Below are 27500 nucleotides of genomic sequence, written 5' to 3'. Positions count from 1 at the left end.
AAAGTCACTGTGGCAATGAAAAATTGTTCCATAAAAACTAATGGGTAGGAATCAAGGAATTAAATTCCCCTCCTCTTAGGGCGAAGACTAAGAAGGAAGATTCCTTAAATTATTGTAACTTAATTAGCACAGATGAATGCTGTGGAAGCAGACTAGACCTGTCAACCTCAAAGAAGTTTAACAAGGAGGTTTTGGTTTTGAGCCTCAAGAAAACTGGGAGATTTTGTAAGAACCCATAAAACAACTGTTGCTGTGTAATTCTTAGGATGACTTTCCGTCTTTTATTCCTTGATGATGACAACTCAGGTTTTTCACATGGAAGGCAATGAAATTTGTAGTTATCGTGCGTTTCTTGCTGCTTCAATTGGATGCAACGCATTCCAATTGCTTGTTATTAAAGTCTTATCCTGAGAAAATCCAGCATATGTTTTTTTACTGTCTCCTTTTTCCGAACAGGTGATTTTCACATTTTGGCCTGCTTTGTCTTCATCGCCATTTTTTATTTCCTACACCGAGGGCCTGGGCTGGTAATTACATGTGGATGTATCCCTTTTGTTACCTATTAAATGTAACCCATATTACAACAATAATGGCAGAAATTTCTACTCCAATAATTTTATTATGTTGCGAGGTTTTTTATCATGAAGTTAATTTTCTATAATCTTCATCTTGATCTGAATAAGCACCAGCTGCCGGGAGAAAATTGTTTGAAATGGGGAGACCAGGAGAAAAGGACGAAAATTTGGATTCCCTTGGTGGCACCGTGAGAGTTGACATTTCTGTGGAGATACAATGTAATATTGAAAAGTGCTTGATTTAATGCTGAAGTTTTGCACGGAAAATCTTTAGTAAAAACATTGGTTCTAAACCTGAATCTTGCTCGCCAGTAGTTCTTTCAAGCGTTTCATATGCACTTTGTTTCAGCAGTTAAATTTTAACTAGCATGGAATCTCCCTTCCTCCACACCGATCACCTCAACACTGATTTCTCCACTACATGCAAGAAAATACCACGCTATTCAGGAGAATTCATGAGGCAAAATGGCCAACTGTTTCATTGCCCCTCGCTACTTTCATGGCGTGTTTGTCCAAGGGTTGTTAAACTCTCGTTTAGCAACAAGTTTTTCTCTAATCGATGCCTTCCATACATGTACATCTTGATAAACGTGACATCCGCACACAGCTGATGTGAAAGCGAACGTTTGCATGTCCAGACTTCCCTCGTTAAATGACTCCGTAGTTACCAGGCAAATGTTAAATTGCATCGTTCTCCTGCGCTTTTTTCATGCAAATTCTGTTGTTTTCATTTCAACTGTGGGCTTTAGCAATAAAGACAACTGTTGTCAGTCACAGGGAATAGGGAAATCGATTTTAAAAAAGCTTTTAAAAGGTACATGTATTTTCAGAGTTGATTAACATTACTTATTAACCCATTCACCCCTAAACCGGTCCAAACCGGCCATACTTGGTATTTTACTCTAATGCCAGATGATTTTACTCGTCAATGGGGTACCCCCAGGAGTCAATGAATTAATGTTGCTGCAAATACACAACATTAGATTTCGTCAAGTTTATTGTTAACGTCTGCGAACAAACGACTATCTTTTTTTACAAGAGTGCTGTTTTGGAGTTCTTATTTTTTCCAAAAGCATGCTTGAAAGTTGGGGGTGCGGCTTATGTTTACACGAGTCTTTACGGTACTTGTAAAATAGTAAAATTGGCGTACAAATCACGTCATGCACAAAACATGAAATGAAAGTGAACAGAATAGAACTGACAGTACCAATAATTATTGCCAGAATTTGTTCTCCTTCCATTCACAAATGTTGTGTTCTGTTTTAATCATTTATTCAGACCTCAAAGATCAAGTGAAATATATAGAAAAGTCTGTGGCATCAAAAGAGCCACGCTTCTTAACTCGTATCCTGAGGTCCATACCAGCCACCAGAAAAAAACTGACTCATCCCATCCTCAGGAAAATCATCTGTGGTTTCTTTCCTAATTGTAAGTATTTGTGACCGTCCAGATGAAAAGGATGCTTAACCAACAAGCGTTTCTAGTGCGTTTGTGTTTGAAACGCATTTGAAACACGTTTGAAACTGTTTGAAACCCAAGGTGTTTGAAACAAAGGAAGAGGTGTTTTACATGTATCTGTGTTTGAAACACCAACCTGTGCTACATCTGATCTGTCAACATTGAACATAATTATTACTGTTGCAGTAAATTATTTCAGTAGAGAATACATTGAGTAGTAATTTTCCGTTTTATTTGTTTCTTACTGTAAAAGTACCCCTTTGATTAAGTAAAAGCTTTATATCGGTATATGAATGAATCAGGAAACAACATGGATGAGTGTTTTTTTTTTCTAACAAGCCAAGGAGCATAATTATATTGCTGTTGAAATACTGACATGTACATGTAGTATTTAAAATAATGAGTGAGGATTCCCTGTAAACTGTTTCACCTTGTGGGCTGTTGGGTGAAATAAAAGTCCCATAGAAAATGTGATCACATGGAAACATACCCCGTAGCCGTGGAAATATTGTCTGCCTTGTTCAAGCAATTCAAGTGACATTCCAGTGCATAAAACTTGGCTTTGCATGTAAAAGTGTGCATGTGAAAGCAATGCATGAAACGATTATCAGCTGGAAAGATACCAGCAAGTCCGAAGCCATTTGCAGGATACAAAGCTTACCTTCGGGAGAATCAGTAGCTTCCATTCAAGCCAACGTTCAACGGTCGTTGAAACCACTTTCCAAATTAAGCATCCTTTTCATCTGGATGGTCACATTTTGAATTCTTGTTATGTGTTATCATAAAATAATTATTTTCATATTTTATAGCTTATATATTCATACCCCTTTATACAATTAGTGAAACTACACAAGTTTAATCAGGGTTATAAAAAGCCAGGTATTACCTTCAAATACATTGTACCTCTGCATAACGTCTTCATTCTGCTTGTTATGTGTTACAATATCCAGGCACTGTTTATGACTCATTGCTACAATGTGATTACTTTTGAGCGGTACTGTATTTCAATTTCCAGAGAGTAGGTGACGTTGGGGCTTGAACCAATAGATCAACCAACATCATTGTACAGTATCAATTTTCATGGCTTCCATTAAACTATAAAGCCAGTTTTATCATGATTTCATTTTCTCCTTGCCAGCATCTGTTGCAAGAGATGGCCTTTTAGCATTCCTGGATGAGGTAAGTGAACAGAGTGCATTCCACCCATTTCATCAAACTGACAGCCCATGGAAATAATAGTAGTATTTCTAAAGTTCAAGGGAGTTGGTTTCTACAGGTACAAAGAAAATTAATTAAAAATTATCTCTGATATTTTTAAGAAAAACTAAACAAAATAATGTACAGTATCTTAATGAACTGTCTTTAGTGCAAATCCTAAACCACTACACATACACATCTACAATGTGTGCCCATTGCGTTTCAACCTAACCATGTTTTGTTTTAACACTGTGTATATTTGTCCAGTTTATGACACAGGAAGAACCAGGCATGGTTATATACCATGGGTTCTTATACAATGTACCTACACAGGGCTCGAAAAAACCCCCGTCCGGTCGTCCGGGACAAGTAGATTTTCCTTTCGGGCAAGTAACTTTCACTCCTTCCTTGCCCAACGGGCAAGGACCCAGGCAAGCCGTTCACTGACTAAATTTTTGATAACGATTTTGAGAAGAAAAGGTATTAATAAGCTTTAGGCCCAAGGGTAATCAACTGTTTAGATGAAGTTTGACGAAAATTACAATTTATAGCGTTGTTTTGTTGATTGCGTGATGCGCGCTCTCGGCTTGGAAGTGGTTGCCTAGCACGTGATCAAAATCTTCCCTGATCAAATTTCTTTCCAGGATAAAAATAGCCGCCGCGTTGGGAACGAAAACCGCCGTGTTTATTTCTTAATTCTAGCAATTTTCTGCGAGAATATTTCGGTTTCTCTGTACAAAACTTAACTCAACAGCGATATATTAATTAAAACTGTAGAAATTGTACGCGAAAACTGAGAAGTCGCATATTTCTACCGCGAAAACGAAGCCAGCTTTTTTGATACTAAGAGCCAGGTAAATCTCTGTTCTCAGCGAAACATGCAAGTTGGGCGCCTCTGCACTAAATAAAAAGTGTTATATTATTAAAAAGAAATGGATAAGTAAGTCACCAAAATACTTTCAGAGTTCCTGGAAGATGACTTACAATAGTGTTTCTTTCAAACGAAGACGTTTTCCCTCGATTGAAACTATTTTCATTCACAAAAGTGAAAAAATGTGCTCTCGCCGGCTTTTCAAGATATTCTGCATGTGCCAAAACTGAGGTGGGAAAGCGATTTGTTATTAATTTCTCGCGCTTCCCTTGACCATGATTTTGTAGAGCTACAGAAAATGCAGTTTAACGTTAATGGAGTCGAACACGATCTTCGTCTAATTGAACGAATTGAGTCGAGGCTTTATAATGTTGAAGACACCCAGCGTGTAATACTAGAACTAGGAAATAAGTACACGAACGAACAACGACAACTGCGCAAACTTTGTTTCTTCAACTGGGAGGCACTGGCGAAAGATGCTGTGGGACAAAATTTAATTCCTGATGACATCTTTGTATCACGTTCGAAAATTGGGAAAGTTGAATTTGACGCCATAAAAACATCGGGTGATGGTAACTGCCTCTATCGCTCTGCTTCCCTGATACTGGTTGGGAACGAAGATCTCCATTTGTTGTTAAGGCTTCTTACTGCAATCGAGCTGTTTTTACACGCATCTTACTACGCTAGGCATCCAAAATTTCTCTCTGGTATGAAATCACCCTCTGCTGATGTTCCAGAAGATATCATGTTTACACTGTGCCTCTCTGACACTGGAATGAAGATGTGGGAAAGCACAAAATGCAGAGAAGATGCTATTAAAAGGGAAGCAGCAACAGGCTGTAGAGTATCCAAGTGGAGTGTTATGGTACACCTGATGGCACTTACAAACGTGATAGGAAGAACAATTTTGTCAGCATTTCCCAAAGATTGCTCAAAAACAAGGCCATTTTTCCATGACGAAATCATCCCCCGGGAATGTTCTTTCCATGCCGATCCAGCAGTTATGCTTTGGTCAAGGGAAGGGAGCCCTAACACTCACCCAGCGGGTTGGTATCAGCCTAATCACTTTATTCCTCTTGTCGAACGCCGATCATGCTCAGCCACTTCAAAAGCGAGTACATCATCATCAGATATCAAGAAACATCACAAGGATGAACTGAAGAAAAAGCCCAAAAGAAACATTAGTGATTTTTTCTGTGGCTCAGTGCGTAAAAAGCCTTGTCAAGAACCAATGGGAAGTTCAACAGAACCCAAGTTTGGAAATTTTGACGAACAGTCCTTTGTGAAAAGCAACCTCTCAACAGCCACACCCAGCAAAAGCCAACCCCTGAATGGTGACCCGTCTAAAAGCCTACCTGAAAGAACTCTTCCGAAAGAAGAAAATACAGAAAGAACCACAGAAAAGAATTCCGAAAAAAAGAGGAAAAGAGAGTTCAAAGGGCATTGGAAGGAAACGTATCCCTGGCTTGAACATGATGCTTCTAGTGATGTTATGTATTGCATGGTTTGCCGAAAATATCCAAAACTGGCAGACATTACAAGCCCCCTTGACAGAGGTACTGGTGGCATTGGCAAGGACAGACTTGAAACTCTGAAGTCCCACAATGGATCAGCAAACCACCTCAAGTGTGTAAACAGAAGTCAAATGGATCAAGGAAAAGCTGATGAGCCACTCCCCAAACTATTTAAAGCTGCTTTCAGTAAACGTGATCAAGAAACGGAAGCCAGATTGCACAAGCTGTTTAATACTGCCTTCTATATTGCCAATGAGAACTTAGCCTTCAGCAAGTTCAAAGGACTTTGCGATTTGCAGGAAAAGAATGGTCTTGATTTTGGAACCCAGTACAAGAACGATAAGGCATGCAGGGACTTTGTGGAAAGCATAGCAGCTGTCGAGAAGGAGCGATCCCAGGAGGAAATTGAAAATGCTAGATTCTTGTGTGTTTTGGCAGATGGCTCGACTGACAAGAGTATTACCGAGCAGGAGTCGGTTTATGTTCGCTGTACAGGATCCAACGGGCGTCCCTCCACTCACTTTGCAGACCTTGTTCCTGTTACATCTGCTGATGCCCCTGGGGTTACTGCTGCTATTCAGAAAGGTCTTCAAACTTTAAGTATAGATGAAACTGTCTTGAAGAAAAAATTGGCCTGCTGTAACTTTGATGGAGCTAGTGTTATGATGGGGAAGAAAAGTGGTGTTGCAAAACAGCTTCAAGATATAGCCCAGCATCCAGTTTGCATCATACACTGTGTAGCACACAATCTGGAGTTGGCTGTTCTAGATGCAATAAAGCAAACGCCCTATTTGGACATATTTGAAGAAACTGTAAAGTCAGTATTTAAATTCTACTTCTACTCTCCAAAACGTCGCCGTGAAGTTAATGAAATTGCAGCTATTCTCGACCAAGATCATGTTTACTACAGTGGATTACAGAAGACAAGGTGGGTAGCCAGCCGGTTTAGGGCCATTAACGCTTTAGAAAGGCACTTCTTGACAACCGTCACACATCTGCAACATAAATCACAGACCAAGGGAGATGACGGAGCAAAGGCCAAAGGAATTCTTCAGAATCTGCAGAGCGAGAAGTTTGTGAAATTCCTGTACTTTCTGCTTGACGTAATGAAAGTGTTGTCAGACTTAAGCAAGTCCTTCCAGAGAGACGAATTCTGTATAACCGATCTCCTTGTGCACCTGGAGGCAGGTATTTCTCAGCTGGATGTTTTGAAGCTTCAAAGGGGTCCTAAGTATCAAGCTTTTGAGAAGAGGTACAATGGGCAAACTGGGGTACTCAAGAGTGGAGTCAAAAACAACCACGAATTGAAGCTGTCAAAACCAGGCACTACGGTGGAGGATGGCTTTCCTTCTTTTATCGCAGAAGTGATAGCCTACATCAACCAGCGGTTCTCAAGCCTTCGTGAAGAGCCGTACAGTTACTTCACAGTCTTTGATCCTAAGGAGATGCCTCAAGATCAAGCAGACCTTGCTACCTATGGCAATAAAGAAGTCCGTTCTCTGGTAGATTACTTTCACCATTTCTTCTCAGATGATGAGAAGCAAAGGATCATCGAGCAATGGCCCATTCTACGTCAACGACTTGCAAGGCAGAAGATGCACAAGACCCTAGATGTCTTCTCCAATATACTAATGTCACCACCCGATGATGTTAAAGATTGCCTTGTTCTGATTGATCTTCTTATCACTCTGTCACCGAGCACAGCAAAGTGTGAGCGTGGATTCTCGACCATGAATCAGTTGAAGAATTCAATGCGCACATTGATGAATCAAGATACCTTGACGGCCTTACTGAGAGTCCGATCTTCAAATCTCAATGTGACCAACTTTTGTCCTACTCTCGCAATTCAACGCTGGATGAGTGGAGCAAAAACCAAGAGACACGTAGACCTTTAAACTCTCTTAACCATCATTAGCATGCAAAGTGACTATGACTATATGAAATTGTTATTAGTGTAACAGGTCACATAATGACTTCATTGTGCCATAATACATATGCTCTTGTTCAAAAGATTGTATACTTGTTGAGTTTTTTACTTTGTTTAATTTATAACTGTAAGCCGATTCAAAGTAGGTCTTTTCGTAAAACGCCAAGGGTCTTCAAGGTTATAGAGAATTATTGAACAAAAGCATAAGGGTGTCAAGGCGTATGAAAGCAGTCAATCAAAAAAGCTCCGAGACATTGTATTGGGAAAGATGATAATCGTGATAGAGTATCTAACAATGAAGGACACACACTACTTCAATGTGATTATAACAGTGTTTATCCATGTTAATTATTACAAACCGTACAACTTCATAAAAAGTGGAATGACGAGGTTAAAAGTTGTGGGAGTATTACAATAGTTGTAATGGTGTAAGCATGAAAGTGATCAGCACTAAGAGGATGGTTTTATTACATTAAAATCAATTCTTGGGTTCATGAATTATTAATGAGTTTGAAAACTTGGGCAAGCGGGGAAGTGCCCCGGGCAAGCAAAACTTAGGGGTTACTTGCCCAACGGGCAAGGTGGAATTCAAATATTTTTCGAGCCCTGCTACAGTAAGAAGTGCTTTGCAAAATTACTGTATGCAACATTTTGCTATAATTTCGACTGAAATAATATGGCATGACCTCTTGACTTAAAAGTGTGCTTTTACACTTAGCTAAGGAATTGATGCCACATTTGTTACTTTGTTAAGAAAACAACGTACAATTTGTAGCATTTGCCTCCATTTTTGGACTTCGATTTTTTGGGGGAGGGGGTTCGCAATTTGGCTGCACATGCGTAACATTTCTTTGCCTTGTAGAAGGCAGCCCAAGTAGGATGTTGTTGCACAGCAATTGGAGCCCGATAAACTTAATCTTATGTACTCAAGAAAATCAATCAATTAACAGTTTTTACATGCTGCATTGCAGGTTTATCGAAAACTTCTCTTTGACATCAACTTCGAATCGAAGTACCCTACATACATTTAGATTTCACAGAGTCGTGGTCTGAATGTCGACATGCATTTGGTAATACACCGCCCCAACCGCATTTTTCATTACACTTTTAGATTTAGGTGCTCCGTTTTGGAGTGCAAGCTTCTTCGTGAACATGTTGATCTTCGGAAAAGTTTACGTTCAAACAGATACTTACAGTTTTTCAAACCGTCTCACCAGACGGAAGTCTTGTCTCTTGAGATGAGACGAGACTCTCGTTTCACGAGAGGGTGGTAACTTACTTTGAGCGGTACTGTAGATATTGACCAAGATATTTTAAATTAAAAATCACTGAAATACTCTGAACTGGCCTTGCGCACAGTATTGGTTGTCAAACTCTCGTTATCGACAATACCCGACTTTTGGCTGTTATTTCTTTGTTACAAAGTATTTATCTGGAATAATACCAAAAACAAACGTTTGTCTATTATGTCTGCTGTTTATTTTGATACTTGCCTTGCATTTATTTTGCTTTGTTAGCACACAGCACCCAGACAAAGTTGGTGGAATTGGAAAACTTTTCGTCTGGCACGTTACATTTTGCTCTGAAACATCGCACTTTTAACAACATTTGTATCGTTTCAAACTTTCTATAGTTCGTTTGGTTTGCGGTTTAGGGTTAGGATGGAAAGAAAAGGTTCAAAGCGTTTCGAAGGTTTCAGAGGTTTCGAGCCTTTAAAAGTTTGTACTTTGCGTGCGAGAATTAATCACATACTGAGTAAAAATTGTCACGTGCTAGGCAACCAAACTTTGTTCAGTGAAGCAGAACAAGGTAGTTGTTTTGTTTGCGCGCTTTTCACGGCTTTGCAATTTTCAAAAGTGGAATTTTAACGTGTATTTTGCATTATGTACGAAAGAAATATTTCAGAGGAACGATTAAAACAAAGGAAACCAAGTGTTTTACAAACCATCGAAACAATTCAAACAAAACGAACCAAACGAACCAAACCATATATCAAACCATTTGAACGCTAAGCAAAATGAAAAATTTATTTTTGGCGTGATGGTTCCAAATTTAGTGCAAAAACTAGTAGGGTAACACTAGTTCTACCAGTATGACTCTAAAAGTACTCATTTTCTGTGGATGAATGTTTCCCAGGGTATTGTCCAATTAATGTGCACCTAAATATTTAAGGTTCTTGAGCGATATCATGAGAGAAAAAAAATATTTACACAAACATCTCAATCGCGTTCACTGCTGTTTTTCTCGCTGATTTCAAGTGCGGTTTTTTTTATTTTGTTGTTAATTGAAAACAGAAAAATATTTTGAAGCTTTCTTTTTACCAGCTAAATGCACATGAAATTTACTTTCCATTTCTGTTTTCAGATTATTACAGTAATGTTGTTATCTTAAAATCCAACGCTTTATTTAGCGTGATGTATTTTGCAACGGCCTTGAACACCAATACCGTGGGCACAGCCAACTTTAAAGGAAATCAGCTTTATTAAAAATCTTTCGAACAAAGTGTAGGCTACCCGTAGCCTCTTGTTTTAATTATTATTTTGTTTATATGGTCAGTACTTTACCCCTGTCTGAAGGTACACATATTCAAAGGGTAGTCACGCAACAGCATAACAGATAGATATTTATCATTGTTGATCTTACATCTGATTTTCTTTTTTTTTTTTTTTTTCAAGCCTATGGAATCAGAATCTTCAACACCATTCAGACCTCGCAGTGCCAGATTGGTTGCTGCTGCCACTTTACCGGAAGTTGAATTTTACTTCCATTTGTTAGTTTTGATTCACCTTATTGATACAGAGTGTTATAATGAGGTGAGCTATAGATCTCTTTAATAAATAATAGTCAATGCTTACAGTGTAAGTCTCGCATGGAGGTTGGGTGGCCAGGAACGTGGGGTGCTTAACCACAGACCCCAAACACAAGTAGGTTGCTCTATCTCCACAACCCAGCCTCAAATGCTGCCCGCCACGCCAAAAGGACCTCCAGGCTGAACCATCCCAGAGCAATGGGGGCTCATTGACCTAAGGCACTCAACTCTACACAAAAAGTACAAATGTCTAACCTGCTAGGCCAACTGACTGGAGACTTGCTTATGGGTAAGAGAGTGAGTAGGAGTGCAGATATATACATGTAGTTTGTATGCATCGCTTGACCACCAATCCAAAATCGGGTTATCAGGGACTTCCAGGGCAGCTGCTGTCAGAATCAGAGTGTAAGATACATGTACATTATAGACTGCACTGTGGATGACAAGAGCTGCTACCGGTAAGTGGCGACCATCTGCATATTTGTGGAACGGCTGCCCAACTTAAGCCAAAAAGTTGATACATTGTATGGGTTCTAATAAATACAGAGATTAATACTGATTTTTGTACTCTGGCTATTCTGTAAAATACGGTTTGCTAAATTAGCCGAGTCAGTCACTTGCAGTCAGTCACTGTTTAGTCTTCACAGCCAATTACATCTACTGTAGGCTCAACTTACAGTCGACGAATAACACGAATAAGTTGAACAAATCACTTGACTCTGAAGATGACTTCCGCTCAGGTTGTCGAAACGTCAGTCAATGTCATCTCAAACAGTCCTTCTCAGGATTACACTCACCCAGATGATCGTACTTTACTTAATTGTGATATGACTCCTGGGTTCAAACCATTATAATTCTACTTAGTCTTTTATCTGTTTACAGTCTGAACTTTTCATCTTTTCAGCCATACTGAAGTCTTGTAAATTATAAGTAAGTTCTTTCCTTGTTTCTGAGGTAACAGCGATCCTATTGTTAACCCACTGAACCTCAAATACCCTAGGACGCCCCCAGTTCACAAGTAAAATCTGTTAAGTATCACTCCCAGGGGTCAATGGGTTAATAACTTTCATCACTACCCCAAACAAGCTAATAATGTAATATTTACACTGAAAACCCTTTCCATGTGCCTGTAGCTGTAGAGACATACAGTACATGCACATGTGATCTTCCTGCATACTCAGACCTTCATGTTAAGGAGTGAGACATTGCCACCAACTTGGAACGACAAAATTACACTCGACAATACTGGAAGGAATCAATCACTTGTATGTTGTGTGGTCAGACTGCATGTAAATAGATTTAAAATTTAAGGAAAAAGTAGAAGCAGATGAAGTGATAAACTTGAAGGTACATGAGGAGGTGGTGACAAAAGGTACCTTGATAAACGTGAGTCTTCGAAAATTTTGGCAGGATCTTGAGATCTTGAAATCTTGAAAGCATTTTTGATAAGTCTCAAAGTTTCATTTTTGCATGGTTTGTTTTTACTTTTTTTGAGTCTCGAAACATTTTTCCAAGGAGTTTCAGGCTCGAATTTTTAACTAGGTTCTCGGTGTCACGGCAAGTCTTAGATTTTACCATTCGCCACCCCTATGAGGTGAAAGATTGTCCTTCCTTTTTAAACTTCTTTCTGTTTTATTTTATTTTTGTAGGCTGTTCAGTGTTCAGAAGTGCTTATGCAGAGAGCCTTAAACCACAACAGAAGGACATTGGACCCCCTCTTGGCAAAATGTTACTTCTACCACTCGCGTGCTTATGAACTGGTTGGAAGATTAAGAGAAACCAGAAGGTATTGCTGCATAGTAATTTAATTTGTGTGTAATTCAAAATGAGATGAATTAACCACAAAAACGGGGTAGCCTTTTGTACCTTGTATTAAGATTCAGAAACAAATGTAGGAGTTTCTAGTGACACAATATCTGATTATATAGTGTGATGCCTTAAGTTTCTGGGCTTCTGATATGATGCGGAAAAAAAATTAAAGAGTATGCGGAAATTTTTGGCCATAAAATTAATTATTACATGTATGCGCAAACATGCGTTGATTATGTGGAAATTTAAACAGTTTATAAAACTAATAATTAGGCCTGTCCAATTTATTTACATGCTTATGGTAAATCAGACTCAAAATTGCAACCAATACAGTCACATTTGTGACTTATTACTGTTTCCCTTTGTGATTGAAATAATTATAATTTATGTGACCTCACACGGGAAAACATACACTAACGTTTTAACGTTAAACGGGCAAAACTAACGGCTAACTAACGGACGGGTAATGAAAGCTAACGGTACCTAACGGTATGCTAACGCTTTTACAGGCACCGCTAACGGTTTGCAAAGTCATGCTAACGCATTGCTGCAAGCGTTTAACGGTTAAGTTACTTCGACTAACAAGCGCTTCGGAAGCAGCTTAAACGTTGACTAACGGATTACTAACGGCTGACTGATGATGGCTAATGGCTAACTAACGCTTTCGGCTGTTAAACGTTAAAACGTTAGTGTACGTTTTCCCGTGTGAGGTCACATATGAGGAGTCACCAATTTGTGAACAGCTTTCACAGTTGAAATAAAAGGGTTAGCAGTTGGCATTTTGCAGCAAGTTTTGCTAAAATAAATAAAGTGGTAAAAGATATTTTGTTTCTCATCATGAATTTTGTTTCAATTTGGAGAAATGGAGCAAAATTATAATATGGTTGGACTGCGATCCATTCCCTCAATGGTTGACCATTTTCAGCTGTATTTTTACGCATACATGTATGTATTGGAGGCTCTTATTTTCCCTATGATTAGAAATGATACAATTTAATTTGTAACTTGCACCAAAATTTTGTTATGTCTTTGCAACCAGATATTTTTTGAAATTTCAACCCCAGGGTATTTGTAATTTATGAGACAGGTTCTACAGTCCTTCAATGTTCAGAAAAATAAGCATTTCAAAACAGTCAATCACTTTGGCTTTTATGTTTGTGAGGATGGTAAGCAGCTACTTTATCCCTAATATCAGGCATTTCTTTTGTTTATGCGGAAAATGTTGTAATAATTATTATGCAGAGGATGTGGATTTTAGGGAATTCTGCGGATCCACATCGCCACATCCTGTCAGATGCCTTGAAGTTTGCAACTTTTAAACTGGAAATCAGCCAAAGTTAGGTCTACATGTATTAATTAATTTTTTATTGTTAAGTATATCCAATTAATTGTTACACTAATTAAACACAGTTGGGCTTTTGAAGGGGAACGTCACTAATAAATCTCTTCAAACAGCTCCTTAAAGACTACATGTAGTTTCTTTGAATTTTTTTTTTTCACAGTTTTTTGCTTGCCAGACTCAGAACAGCTACTCTGAGACATGATGATGAGGGACAGGCAAGTATGATTTATGAAACTACTGGTACATGTAGCTGCATATTACATACATGTTATTTGTTCGTTTGGAAGTCCGTATAGCAAAAACTGTGACCTCGGTCACAGCTTTTCGCTATATGGACAGACGCTTAGCAGGTAAGTAACTTATTAGTTTTTTCCTCTCTCTCTTCCTCTCTGAAATCACTTTTTTAATTGTTGACCTGCACCACGCTTGATAGCAAATGCAGTAAGTGACTTACAAACTGAACTTTTGAAAGAGAAATATTTTTATTTAAATTCTATGTCCACACCTTTTGTGTAATAAAAATCGCTTTTGAAACACTTCTGTACGTTAAAGGATTCGGTGTCAAAAAATGAAAATTTAAGGTCATTACACAAACTCACACAACCAGGGCTAGGACTCTGCCCAGGTTGGCAGGCAAGACAAAAATTCTGCCCGCTCCCAGAGTCAATCAGATTTTCTTCAGTAGGCATTCTCCAGATCATGAAAAATTAGCATGTGAACAAAATGACAAAATGAAAGAAAATTAATGTGTATTATTTGAAGTGTGGGTAATATCTAGATGAAAGATGCAAGGTAGACTGAAGTGACCGTCACACTTATAATCCATGACCTCTGTGATGCTGGTGCAAGGCTCTTCCATCTGAGCTATGAAGCCATACAGTTGGGAGCAGGTCAATTTGTTGGGCTTGTTCATTCCCATAAAAAGACTAATGAATGAAAGAAATGTATAAAAAATTATTATTTGAAGTGTTTATGTACACGTCAAGACTTTCCAGTCTTGGATGATAATAATAAAATTAGTCTTTGGCAAAAATTTAATTTTTACTAAATTAATTGAGAACTTGTTGGCAACAGTACCTTTACATGTAGCTTAAAAATTAATAGATCATAAGTACACTGTACCTAAACATCATAAAAATTAATATTGATGGCTGAGAAGGCACCACAATGGAAAAACAATGAGGATTGAAGTGCTTAATAAGTTCGAAAGTGCATGACAGAATTACAAGATTTTCATTTAAAGAAAAGAAACAATCTTCTTAAACGAAAATAAATATAATTTGTAAACATGGTGGTTTCTTTTGTGGTAATCCACTTTTGGATCAAGGAAATGCAAAATCCAAAAGAAATATCTTAAGTCTGAAACTACACACTGCTTAACGAAGAGTTTGTTATTGATAGATTATCTTTGTTTGTTATTGGCAGGCCATTCTTTTAAATCTTCTCCTACGAAACTACCTCCAATTCAACCTATATGATCAGGTAAGAAACTTTGCAATGTAGTCAAAGTCAAAATTCAGGGTAAATTGCTATCACTAGTTGATTTTCATCTGCCTTTGTATTCTAACAAAAATAAATTATTCACTTTATGATTAGTTGGGCAAGTATACACATAACTTGGCAAGAAGCCTCATTTGAAATTCATTTTAATCTCAACAACAAAATGGTTGGAACAATACTCCCTTGAAGAGGACATTACAGGGGTTCCAGGGCTTTTGTTGTGGTGACGGCACAACTAATGCATGCACTTACAATGTTCTTAACACTTAACTGAACGATGTACAGAAGTACAGTATGTTAGTAGAGTGTAATAGATAAAGAGTCAGTAGACAAACAGTTTGTGGTAGTGAAAAGTCCTTGAGGTTCAGTAGAAGTCCTTAATTTAAGATGCCTGTGAATTTCATATAACTTAACCCACTGACGAGTAAAATCGTCTGGCATTAGACAGAGTAAATCTATCTATTAAGTCTCACCTCCATGGGTTAAAGATTTGGCAGAGAAACAGATGTTTTGCACACTTTTCTGATTTAAGCAACTTGAAAATCAACTTTATTCTCTTATTGCAGCAAACACTTTTTGACAGGCAGTGGTGCATTTAGCTATTCATGCCCTAATGCATTGCCTATAAACAATGCAATTTTTTTAAAGGGTGCATTTGATTGACCGTATTCCGGAATAGGAATACGTGGAATAGAAGATACATGTAGAAGTCCTTCGTTTTTACGGAGATTCACATTAAAATTGTCCAACACCTGCTAAAATGCCATTTTAATTAAACATATCTATATTATCCTTGTTGCTTCAAAACGCTAGACATACCATTTTAAATCATCAATCCAAGTATTCTTATTCCAGAATAGGGTCAATCGAACGCACCGTACAGTAAGTCAGTTTTCTTCTTAACCTAAAAGGACCTGAAAAGTATGTAGTTTCAAGGCAAAATTTGGTCTTTGGAATAGGCTGCATTTTTTTGTGAAGATACTGTCTGTCCACTCGATAAGGGTCACACAGTGTTTCCTTGCTCTTTGCCACAACTTCACTCTTGTCAAGAAATGCAGACAATAAACATGACAACAATTAATGTCCCCTAAACTCTGCTCCGTGTGTAATGATAAACAGCTGAGTTTATTCGAACCTAAAAATATTGCTTACGTGTACAAAGTCATGTTCCTCAACACTTACCATAGTACCTCATTGTGGGAAACAGGTGGCAAATGCATAGACTTGATAGATTCATGTTCATTTAAGTGTTTTTCATGTACCCTGTTGTTAGGCAGAGAAGTTGGTGTCCAAGTCTTCTTTTCCCGAAACAGCAAGTACAAATGAATGGGCAAGGTTCCTCTATTACACAGGTCAGTTTTTGTTGTTTTTTGAGTCTGTGTTCTCTTTTCATTATGTTAAGCTTGTTTTCAACAGCCCTGTTACCATTATTATCTTTATTGATTCAGCTACGTACGAACTGCTTGATTTAGGATTTACTCAGTCAAGTCTTCCATGTTTGTTGTACTGTAGGTATAATCAAAGCTATTCAGCTGGATTACTCAGAGGCTCACAAGAATCTCTTACAAGCAATACGAAAGGCCCCTCAACAAGCTGCATATGGATTCAAGCAAACTGTAAGTTAGTAACAATAAATGACTTCAACTTAAATTTATTATGCAACATAGGAAAACAAAATAATGTTATCTAAGAGGTAGACCAAGTATTGCCAGACAAGAATAAATCTTCCATAAGGTTTATTGTAAACCTTCAGGAGTAGGTAACTCTCCCAGTACACATGTTGGGTCCTCAGCTAGAATTAGGTCCTTTTTATCCTGTACACTGTGCAGGTTTTCCGCAGTTTTTGTAAACAACTGTCAAGCTTCCTTAAGTAAATCTCTACTTAACAATTATTCCATGAACGCTCATTGGATATGAGTTGGCTATAACCAGTCTCATATCCAACAAGCGCAAATGGAATAATATTGTTTTCCGTAGTTTGGAAGTACAAAATACCAGCAAAAAAGCAAGAAAATCTGAGCAAGATCAAAAATAATTATTGATAAAGATGCAATGTTGTGTAACACTTTATGGTCAGACAGACGCAGGCTCATCACAAAAACATTTCTTACCTTTTTGCATTCTTCTATTAACCATCAAAATTGATCCAAACTTTCCACAAAAACTTTTTTCAGATTTTTCAGGGAGAAATTTCACTTTCCAGCGAAAACAATTTTAGCTTAGCAATGCTTATCGCAATCAATTGCCTTATGAGGTCAAACTAAGGTACCGGTATATGAAATGATTGAGTGAACCAATCAGAGCACAAGAAATGCATTAAACTGAGGTTGAAAGTTAATAAAAATGTAATTAATTCAGCTTGCTCGAGACCAAACTTGGAGGATATCAGCCCTGGGATCTCTTCTATGAACCTCATTCATTCAGTCCACGCCATCATGACCTTGGACTAATACTCTACCTGTACAAACCTTGCTCTGTCAGTAAGATATAATAGTTACATTATGCAGTAGAAAGCTTTGGTAACCCTTCCTTCAAGAGGAAGTCCTAACAATTACGTGAAAAACACAACCAAAGGAACGAAACATGGAGGTGCTTCAATACATGGACCCTTTGCATAAATGGCGCCCAAATTTGAATAACAATACTTGATACATCCTTAGCCTCACATTCATGAGAAAAATCCTTTGTCTTGAAACATAAACAACAAGCTAAGGATGTATCAAGTAATGTTATTCAAATTTGGGTGCCATTTATCAAAGAGTCTATAGAGCTGATCAGTCAAATAAAATTATGCTGTTCTCACATTGTGTTCAATGCAGGCACAAAAATTTGCCATTGTTGTCCAGTTGCTTCTTGGAGAAATACCAGATAGAGCAACATTCAGAGAACCATTTCTAAGAAAAACACTGGTGCCATACTTCCAGCTAACCCAAGGTTTGTATGAATTACAAATACCGGTAGTCATGTATCTGTTGAGTTGAAGTCAGTGCATACCGGCAACTAAGATGAGGTTTACATTGCAACAAGGTTGAATATCAGACATAGTTTGATTCTAAGTACAGAGTGGAAGATAAATGAATGCAACTATTCAAGAGACAATGTTGTGACACTAACATTTCACACACATTTCTCATTGAAAAGGAATAGGTAAGGAAAGCAACTAGTCGTTCTACCAGTGGAGCACTAATTGGGGACGCTGTAAACTGAAATTAACAATTAATGCAGATCAAGTCAAATGTTGGTTTTTGAGGAAAGGGGAAACCGGAAACAATCTCTCGGTGTAGAGTAGAGTGTCTGGGAATCAAACATCTGTGTTTGATTCCCAGACTCGGTGGGTGCCTACCGCATTGGTGGTAAGCAAGTGCTCTCGCCACTATGCCATCCCTGCACCCCTAGCATTGAAGACCATGCAATCTAGGAACTTTCTTAGTTCCAGGTAACTCTTTTCGTGATTCCACTATGTGAATGTAATCTACATGTAGGAAATGTCAGACCACATTTCATGCTCTGTTTAACAGATAAAGTAGATTCCATGTTGCCATGTGTCTGTTCAGTAATACATGTAGATCACAGATGATGTCAAAATGTGGTATGAACATACATATAAAAGACAAGGTGATGGCTACGTGCTTCACTGATGTTCTTACCACATTTTGATATCTTCTGTGATCTCTTACTGAAAGAATAAGGAATTAACAGGTTTTGATGACGACGTCAGCTATGTGTCAGTCCTAATAGATCATTATGTGAGAACCAATCAAAATGCATTATTCAGCTATTATATAAAGTCATGTCTCCCTTAGTCGGAGTGCATGAGGTGTTGAGCCTTTGATGTGCACTACTTTGGGTAGGGAGAAACAGAAATGCTGAGTCTTAAGAAAAGTGGAGGAGTGCGTAAACTTTAGCTGCATGCCTCCTTCGTTGACTCACACAGTCAACTCACGTAGATCGTGTACAGTGTTAAACCTGTTTAGTGAGGCTTTTACATTAACATAAATTATGGAATTTGTTTCCTCTGAATCAAGGTATTTTAAGGAACGCTATTCATTATTTTTAAAGACCTTCAAATAAGCCAAAAATATTAAACACTTAATGACTGGTCCCGAGGGAAGCAAAATTAACTGTTTCGCGAGGGACAAGTCATTACCTGAGTGATTTGTTAAATAGCACAAAAAGGAAAACGTGCAATGGCAACAATAACGGCGGTCGTCGGTCAACATTCGCGGGTAACAGTGCACTGCTACCATCTGACGTCATAGATTTTGCACTGTTGCCAGCTCAGATACTTTTGGCGGAAAACAGTTTTATTGTTAGATGTCAGGTGACCTCAAAGTAAGCAATGAGAGCGCACGCTGTTGGGGGGGGGGGGGGAATTCAGCTATATAACAACATATATTTCATGCATTTTATGCACTCAAGAGGAAATCATTAAAACTTGTACATTGGATGGCTGTTCATACCAATTTTTTTAAAATAATGATGAGTTCCTCTTTGCTGGTCATAATAAAAATAAACAAGGTTATTACTTCATGTTCATGGCACAGTGGTGAGAGCACTCTCCTCCCATTAATGTGGCGTGGGTTTGATTCCCAGACTGGGCGTCATATGTGGGTTGAGTTGGTTGGTTGTCTACTTCGAGAGGTTTTTCTCCAGGTACTTCGGTTTTCCCATCTCGTCAAAAACCAACCTATGATTTGATATGCCTTGATTTGATTTTGTACAGTGTCACCAGTTAGTGCCACCATCATCATCATCCGCAGTATACACGTTTAGTATGACAAGGCAATAATGGCTCACAAGTTACCCACATTCTTCCGACAGGTTACCAACAGTCGGCCGACTGTTGGCCGACAGTCGGTGGAGGATAGCTGTTCTTCATGAAGAAGTCATTCCATGGCACTTTTAATTGTAACTCTGTTTTATCAACAGCCGTACTGAATGGGGACTTGAAGCTTTTTAACCAAGTGGTTGACAAGTTTAAAGAGAAATTCCTCTCAGAGAAAACATATACATTGATCATCAGGTTTGTGTTTCGCCTTTTTGTGTCTTGACTCTTGGCAAATTTCCATGAGCAAGGGACTTGGACCAAATGTATAAGATCTAATAATATCCAAAAAATTAATTCTGTCACATTAAAGGCCATGTAAGCATTGAGATGTTCACCAAATTTGGGGGTTGTTCAAATCCAAAGAAATGGTATACTTGAGGAATTTGTTCTTAGCGGTGATGTTCTTATAAAGGGACCCTTCACTCCAACAAAGAAGAACAGTAAACGATAGGAAATGATGTTTACGATCAAGTTTGTTTACGTTCTTAATTTCAAAGAAAGCGTTTGAATAGGGAAGACCTTAGACAGCAATGACCAGAACCAGGTTAGTCGCGCGGGCTCAGAAAACCTGGTTCTGGTCATTGTTGTTTAAGGTTTTCCTTTGAATAGACCCTTCTGCAAAATGGCGGCCGAAAATTCAAGTACGTTAAAATTAAAAACTAATACAAGAATTAGAAAGAGCACATTTACTTTAGTAACCCTGCAAAGTTTCGGCATATCAGCTGAGAAAATGTAAGTTTGATTGAGGATATGGCGTAAAGAATGCTATCTTTTCCTGAGCAGCCTAGCGGACAAACTTTCCAGTAAGAACTGCGAGTCTTATGCCAGTGTCGTATCTTTGCTTAGAACGCGCATATCGTTTGAAATTTTAAGGTCAGGCCACATACGTGTTCGAAAGTCTTCACAAGAATGCAGACTTGAATGACTTAATGCAAAGAATGCGGACATTTCTAAATTTAGTTTTTATAATGATTTTAGGGTAGTTTTGAGTTTTGTAGAACACCGTGTGTTTTCTTTTTTTTTTTTTTTTTGTATTTTATTATTATTTTTTGTATTTTATTATTGTGTATTTTCTTTGCTTCTGTAGAATTTTGTCAATTTTTAAATAAAGTTTACTAGTTTTTTACGATTTTTAAAGTTATAGTTTACAGTTGATGCTTGCGTCGACGTCGTAAATGTTAAAAGTCCCTTGTATTGTTTTGTTGCGTTGTCATTGTCGTTGCCGTTTCTTAAACTCTCTGTTATACAAGATTGCGACGCCCAAAAACCTAAGCGAGTCTAAAATACACAAAAGACCCCTCACCAAAATGGCGGCAGCGGACTTCAATGAGTTAAAATTGTTGAACTGAATGAAAACCTGATACCAGAAATAGAAAGAGCACCTTTGCTTCTGTAAGCCTGCAAAGTTTCAGCGTTTTAGGTGTTATATCAGCTGAGAAAATGTGACTGGGGGTTTTCCCATTCCTCCGTTCGTGCCACAAACCAAAGGTAAACGATCCCATTTCCTCGTCAATAACTCTTTGTTGGTACTTCCTTTTCTTCTGTTTCTTATTCATGCTCCTCGAAGATCGATTCTGTTGTTCTGATAACACGTTGAGTTCACATGCGCAACATGTACATCGAAGAATGCTGTACAATGTAACTCCTCGTGACCAGAAACGTCCTGCCTTTTATGTCAAGCCTTGCCTCAAGGGGCTTGTGACCGTGGATCTTTGTTCAAATACTCGTTGTCGATCGGTAGCAGGTGGGGCTCTACTTAGACATTCTTGCAGACTTTGCTGAGCAGAGACGTGAGAAGGTTCCGTATGCCATCGACGTTTCTTTGCGTAACAACCCCCCCCCCTTCCTTCTTACATGACAGGGCGTGGTTGACTGTGAATCGATCTCCACACGCTCAACTGCTCGGCAAATACTCCAGTTGCAGATTGTAACGCAAGCGCTGTTGCTTATTCAAAGACAGGCCCTGCTCTTCAAGGGATACGGCGTTTGGCCACGAGCTTGCATTGTTGACCTTGGCAAGTCTGGTGAAAGAGATGCATCAGTGGCCTCTCTTCTCGATTTCGCTGCCATCGACTTGAGTGATTGGTGTTGTCGTTTCAGGTGTTCCACAGTTTGCTCACCCTCTGGCATGAAGGGTTTCTGCGGTCGTATGGGTGCTACATGCGGTCTTGTTATTAACGTTAAGGCAGCGTATTGATGTGAGATTTCAGCTTTCAGGTCTGGTATATCCAGACCCCCTTGTGCTGGAGGTAGGGTGAATACTTCTCTTATAACTCATCAGGGAGCGGTTCCGTCTGGCCAAAGAGAACTGGAAGGAAATTATTGTTGATCGCTTCATCAATCGGTTCCACATAATCTTCAAAAGAGTCATTTGTTTGCATAAAATATGCAAATTTCGGTTTGTAGTCCTTTGTGAAGCCAGGCAATGTAGGCGGCATGGGGTTGGCTCTTTGCGATTTCAGCCAGCAACTCGATCTTTTCCCTCCATCCCTAGACAATTAATATTATTCTTTCGTATTCCTGGGATCCAATAACTGCTCAAAGGTGTCGTTGACCTTCCGTTGTTATTCTGATTTCCTTTCCAAACACCAACTCGGCCTCGTTAGCAAGATCTTGTCTTTACTAATAGCGAACTTTTGGAGCCATTGACGAGGTAACCAAATTTCTTTCCTCCTTGACTTAAAAGCTTGTACCAGTTGTATAACAGTTCAATTGGGCCGCCTCCCGCCGAGTTATCGACTAACCATACTTGCTTAACTTTAGGTATACTCGCTCTTAGGCTCTGAATCATGATGGATGTGTTGATCACGTACCATGGCATGGCCAGTGGGTCACCCTGTGTTGTCGTTTCCTGGAATAAGATCTCATCTCCCCTACAGATGAACTGTCTAGAGGGATGATTTCTGTACGTGTTGATGATATACATAGACAATTTCGGGCAAGTTATCTTGATGTCATGCATTGCGACAGCTCTATTCATTTGGTTGAACGCATTGCTGGCGTCAACCAACAGGATTCCATCTGTACCATCTTCATCAAAAATCTGGGCCATGCCATGTATGCATGGCGATCGCGGCACCAGCACTATGACCTCAGCAGCTGGGAGATGTGTTTCCTTTAAAGCTTCCAATACTTCAGGGGAAAGGGCTAAGATCCTCGCAGTTATGAACGCAATTTTTAGCAATTGCGTTCATAAGCCTGAAAAATTCAGGACTTCAACGGGGTTTGAACTCCTGGATTTTTAAGGCTTCTCTACGCAATTGCTAAAAATTGCGTTCATAACTGAGGATCATAGTTTCCCTTGATTCCATGTCCGCAGTTCAATGTATGATTCACTTCACATATCATTTCATTCGTTAAAATAAGCTCCCAATGGAAGAATGCTGCTGTACTGAAGAATACAATAGTGGCCGGGTATTCTCCAATCACTCCACCCCAATGTAATTACACAAAGGCCAATTATTCAAGATGGTGCGCTAAGGCAAGATTGGCAAGATTGCAGAATACCCGGCCATTTAATTTTCATATGAATAGGGTCTATTGTTGTATGCCTTGCCCGCTACAAGAATAGCGATACTCACCGTTACTTCACCTCTTGTCATTTATGTGCCAACTAGAGGTTTATTGGCTGTCGAAACACAGGATTCCTTTGTTCTGTGGTTGGCAAATTTGAATATCAAAAGAATTGTTTATAAACAGTGAATCTCATATACAATAGTGGCCGAGATTCTCCAATCGCTCCAATCATTCATTAGATTAGGATTCTCTTATGAATCTCTTCATGAATCTGTTTCATGTACTTTATAAAATAATCTGCATAAAAATAATATCAGATTTACCCTGCTTTTGGGTAAATCACTTTTGGGACTTGCATCGGTTCAAACTGACGAAATTTGTAATTCATTTAGTGTAATTTGAACCGTTTTTGCCCTGACAAATGTGTTGACTGAAACCACGAAATGATCGAATATTATTTTCTGATAATGGCCAGTAGAGCCAGTGAATTGCTGACTTCCTTGGTCGGAGCCAGAGCTCATTATCCCTCTCACTAATTAAAAGGGTATTGGCCTCTTGAGAAAGATAAAAACCATAGCAACCACCATATCGTTACATGAGGTTCTCGTTCAACATTGTTAATGCCGTTGTTTTTGATGTTTTTGTTTTCCAGATTGCGACACAATGTGATCAAGGCTGGTGTCAGGATGATTAACTTGTCTTATTCGCGCATTTCACTGACTGATATTGCTCTGAAACTGCAGTTGGACAGCCCCGAGGATGCGGAGTTTATTGTGGCCAAGGTAAAGAGAGCACGGTTAGTCTTAAGTGTCAGCCATACCCCAAAAAGGGGGCTTGACGTCTCTCTCGAGCGCCAGGCATCTTTTTGGCGGGTTTGGGCGAGGAGACGGCTGACACTGCAGACCAAGAGAACAGCTTTATGTGAAATCATTTCACGTTATCGGTGCACTTTTCGATAATGTCCATATTTGTCAAAAACAGAATGTGTTGCGTGTTTCTTTTCTTTTTGATGGTCCTGCAAGCTAACTGCTTTGGCACATGATAAGTACCCTTTGCATGTTACAGTACAACTACTAATAGTACTAGAAGCAATTTTACCACTGCTGCATTAAACTATATAATGGAAACATGTGAAGGTGTGGGCGATCTTATCTTAAACAGGAAATAACTACTGTCAAGCAGCAGTTTGCATCACACTTCGTGATTTTCAGATTTAGAACTTTCGAAATCGTAACTTTCTGTTTTGAAAGGTCATTCAATATGATGAACCAAAGTTCAAAACGAGGTTGCAAATTAGTGAATGTCAAGTCTTGAGTAAACCAGAAGTTACAATTTACTTTTCTAATGTAGATTTTTTTTTTAGAACCTTTTCAACACCGAGTCTCCTTGTTATTTTATTTTTTGTTTTTACCAGAACACAATTTCAGTGAAACGTTTGCCTTTCGCCCTTAGCTTGGATCTAAATTTGTGTTTCAAGGAGAAAACAAATTCATTTTTAGTCCACTTACTTCGCGTCGTGAAAGCTTTTAAATTCTCTTCCAGGTTATTAAGAAACTCTGCAGTAAGTTATTTTTAAACAGAACATAGTAATTAAAGCGTGTATCCTATGAACTAGTTGACATTAATTGCGGTAAAAAAATTTTTAGGCAATTCGTGATGGTGTGATTGATGCCACGATAGATCATGAGAAGGGGCACGTACAGTCAAAGGTATTGTGAAAATTTGGTCTTTTGTACAACATGGGAACTCTGTGAGTTTATTGTAGCTTTTTTAGTTCAACTCTCTCTTTGGCTTCCGCGTGGCAGTTGTGAAAACACGTTTCACATTTTATTTTGATTTCTCTCTTTGTCCTTTTTAGACAAACATCTGAAAAAAAGCTTACTCGACTACGATCCGTCTTTTGTTTGCTTGTTTAGTGCTTTCAAAGTCAATGAATTATCGTGGAATTAGCAGTCCATGAATTACTTGTGACAATCATTTCTTTGACTTATCTTTTTCGAGCATGCTATGCAACCTAATTCTAAGGTTAATATCTTAAAATTGCTGTTATTGTCCCTTAAAATAATTTCTTCTTGTTCTTAATCGTCGTTACAGGAAAATGTTGACATTTACTCTACCAACGAACCTCAAGGAGCTTTCCATCAGCGAGTGAGCTTCTGTTTAGACCTTTATAATCAGTCTGTCAGGGTATGTAACAAGTCTTCAATACTGAGTTCAGTGGACATTTAACCCTGTCTCTTTTCGAGCCTCCCTGCATCGCTTTTGCTTATCTACCCTGAGCAAGAAGAAATCCTTTATCCAGTTATGGATGTAGCGTAACAGGTGCAATTCAAAGACCTACGTTATGACACAAGAATAGTAATCACGAATTATTGAAGTGCGTTCGACAATACGGGAGAAGGGTAACATTGGCATTCAGGCTGACATGTTGAGCATTTCCGAGTTCACTTCAACTTCTTTTTCACAGCAGCGCGATCATCATTTGCGCATACGACCTACCAAAACCGAAATGGGCGTGCACGTATGACGCAATTCAAGATGGCGCTGAAAAAGCAGACGAACGCAAACCAAAAACTTGCTAAAGCTCGCCCTATGCACAGGATATCCAACATTACAAATTGCGTTTTCCTAAATATCGAACGCAATAAGTTTAGATGGATGGTAACTAGGGTCCTTCTCCTTAAACTGTTTAAAATGCAAATAATTGTCAGCATCACGTAAAGGAGCCCGCGAGTCGACACGAGATGAATCAATACATGCCAAACAAACATTTCTTTGCATGGTTATTAGTACATTTTTGGGGTGTGAGTCCTTTAGAAAAAGGCGTCTTCGCGTCATGCATTTCTTTTTTTTTTTTTCTTTACGTCAAACAAAAAATTTAATTGATTTACTAACAGCGGTTTCTATCTTAACACAGGCCATGCGTTTTCCACCTAAGTCCTACAGCAAGAATTTGGAATCACTCGAGGTAGGTAATTAAAGATCATTGCCAACAACCCAAACGCGCGAGATTAAGCGTTTTTCAGGTGGATTTTGGTCGAAACAATCGGAAGAGCCAATCAAATGATATGTTGTTATGCATGGTATGACGTGTCAAAAATGTGGAGATGACAATTTGGCCTAAGCGGGAATCGCGCAAGGTGGCTATTGGGGCCCTGGGGCAGGGGATCACGGATTCAATTCTGTCCAAACCAACCCTCGGGTTGTCACAATAATAGAGACCTTACGCAAGGACCACGACGACTGCTACGAAAACGCCACAAAACAATGGACTTTAATGAACAAAAACAAAGGTTCTGCACACCCTACACGTGCGTTTTGCCTCCTCGTCCTGACAACGACGTGAATTGACTTAAGGTCGGTTTACACGGTACGATTTGTCGGCCGATTTTGTCGGGCCGATAAATCGTACCGTATAAATTGTGTAAGCCGTGCAATATTTCCTCAAGAGATCTTCACGTTGTCCTTTTAGTATTCGCCATTTTGAAGGCGTTAACTTTTTAAGTATTTATGCGCATTACCCACTCGCATACCCTTTGATTGACATGGTGGTCTGTTGCACTGCAACAAATTTTTTTAATCGAGCCGATTTTTATTTCCTTGAAACGGTCGTTCATCGGCTGTCAAAATACGCTCAAGATTTGCGCTCCGACGCCGTCGGGCGATAGATCGGACCGACAAATCGTACCGTGTAAACCGGTCTTAATTTTTAAGGTGGCTCAAACCACTTTTAACACTTTCAAGAAACCTTGTTATTAGAAGGATTGACACTACAACACTTTATTATGTAACAGCAATATTATGGTAACATGTGACATATTACAGTCATTGTTGTGACGTAACAAGTTACCATGGCAACATTAAAGCCTTGCAAAAACACCCTATATTTTGGCTATTGTTGATCATATCTGAAAAACGAACTCGGTGACCCCAATTTTTTATTGCACAAAAGTGATCAGCAAGCCAAGATGAAACTTTCTGTCAAGTTTAAAAAACAATTTTGTGAAGTGGATTCAGAGCTACTTTAAATTTTCAATTATTTAAGGTGGCTCTGAATCTGCTGCACATAATTTTTTTTAAACTTTGCAGAAAGTTTCATTCTGACATGCCGATTACATTTCAAAAATGGGGGAGGGGGGCACCGAGTTCGTTTT

At 38.8% G+C, this 27500-nt stretch overlaps 1 protein-coding gene across 1 annotated transcript in view; it reads left to right on the top strand.

The window, feature by feature from the left end:
• LOC138015468 (26S proteasome non-ATPase regulatory subunit 3-like) overlaps positions 1-27500 on the top strand; it is a 28599-nt gene that overhangs the window by 242 nt on the left and 857 nt on the right. The window contains exons 2-15 of the mRNA XM_068862568.1: positions 1854-2003; positions 3172-3212; positions 10218-10355; positions 12001-12137; positions 13663-13717; positions 14928-14984; positions 16276-16354; positions 16515-16618; positions 17822-17936; positions 19932-20025; positions 23999-24128; positions 24993-25055; positions 25441-25533; positions 26264-26314. Of these exons, the coding sequence (XP_068718669.1) occupies positions 1854-2003; positions 3172-3212; positions 10218-10355; positions 12001-12137; positions 13663-13717; positions 14928-14984; positions 16276-16354; positions 16515-16618; positions 17822-17936; positions 19932-20025; positions 23999-24128; positions 24993-25055; positions 25441-25533; positions 26264-26314 (1307 nt within the window). The remainder of the gene's footprint in view (positions 1-1853; positions 2004-3171; positions 3213-10217; positions 10356-12000; positions 12138-13662; positions 13718-14927; positions 14985-16275; positions 16355-16514; positions 16619-17821; positions 17937-19931; positions 20026-23998; positions 24129-24992; positions 25056-25440; positions 25534-26263; positions 26315-27500) is intronic.

Source organism: Montipora capricornis, chromosome 1 (assembly GCF_036669925.1).
Source record: "Montipora capricornis isolate CH-2021 chromosome 1, ASM3666992v2, whole genome shotgun sequence".
In the NCBI taxonomy this organism is placed as follows: Eukaryota; Metazoa; Cnidaria; class Anthozoa; order Scleractinia; family Acroporidae; genus Montipora; species Montipora capricornis.
This window is presented reverse-complemented; position numbering and strand designations above follow the sequence as displayed.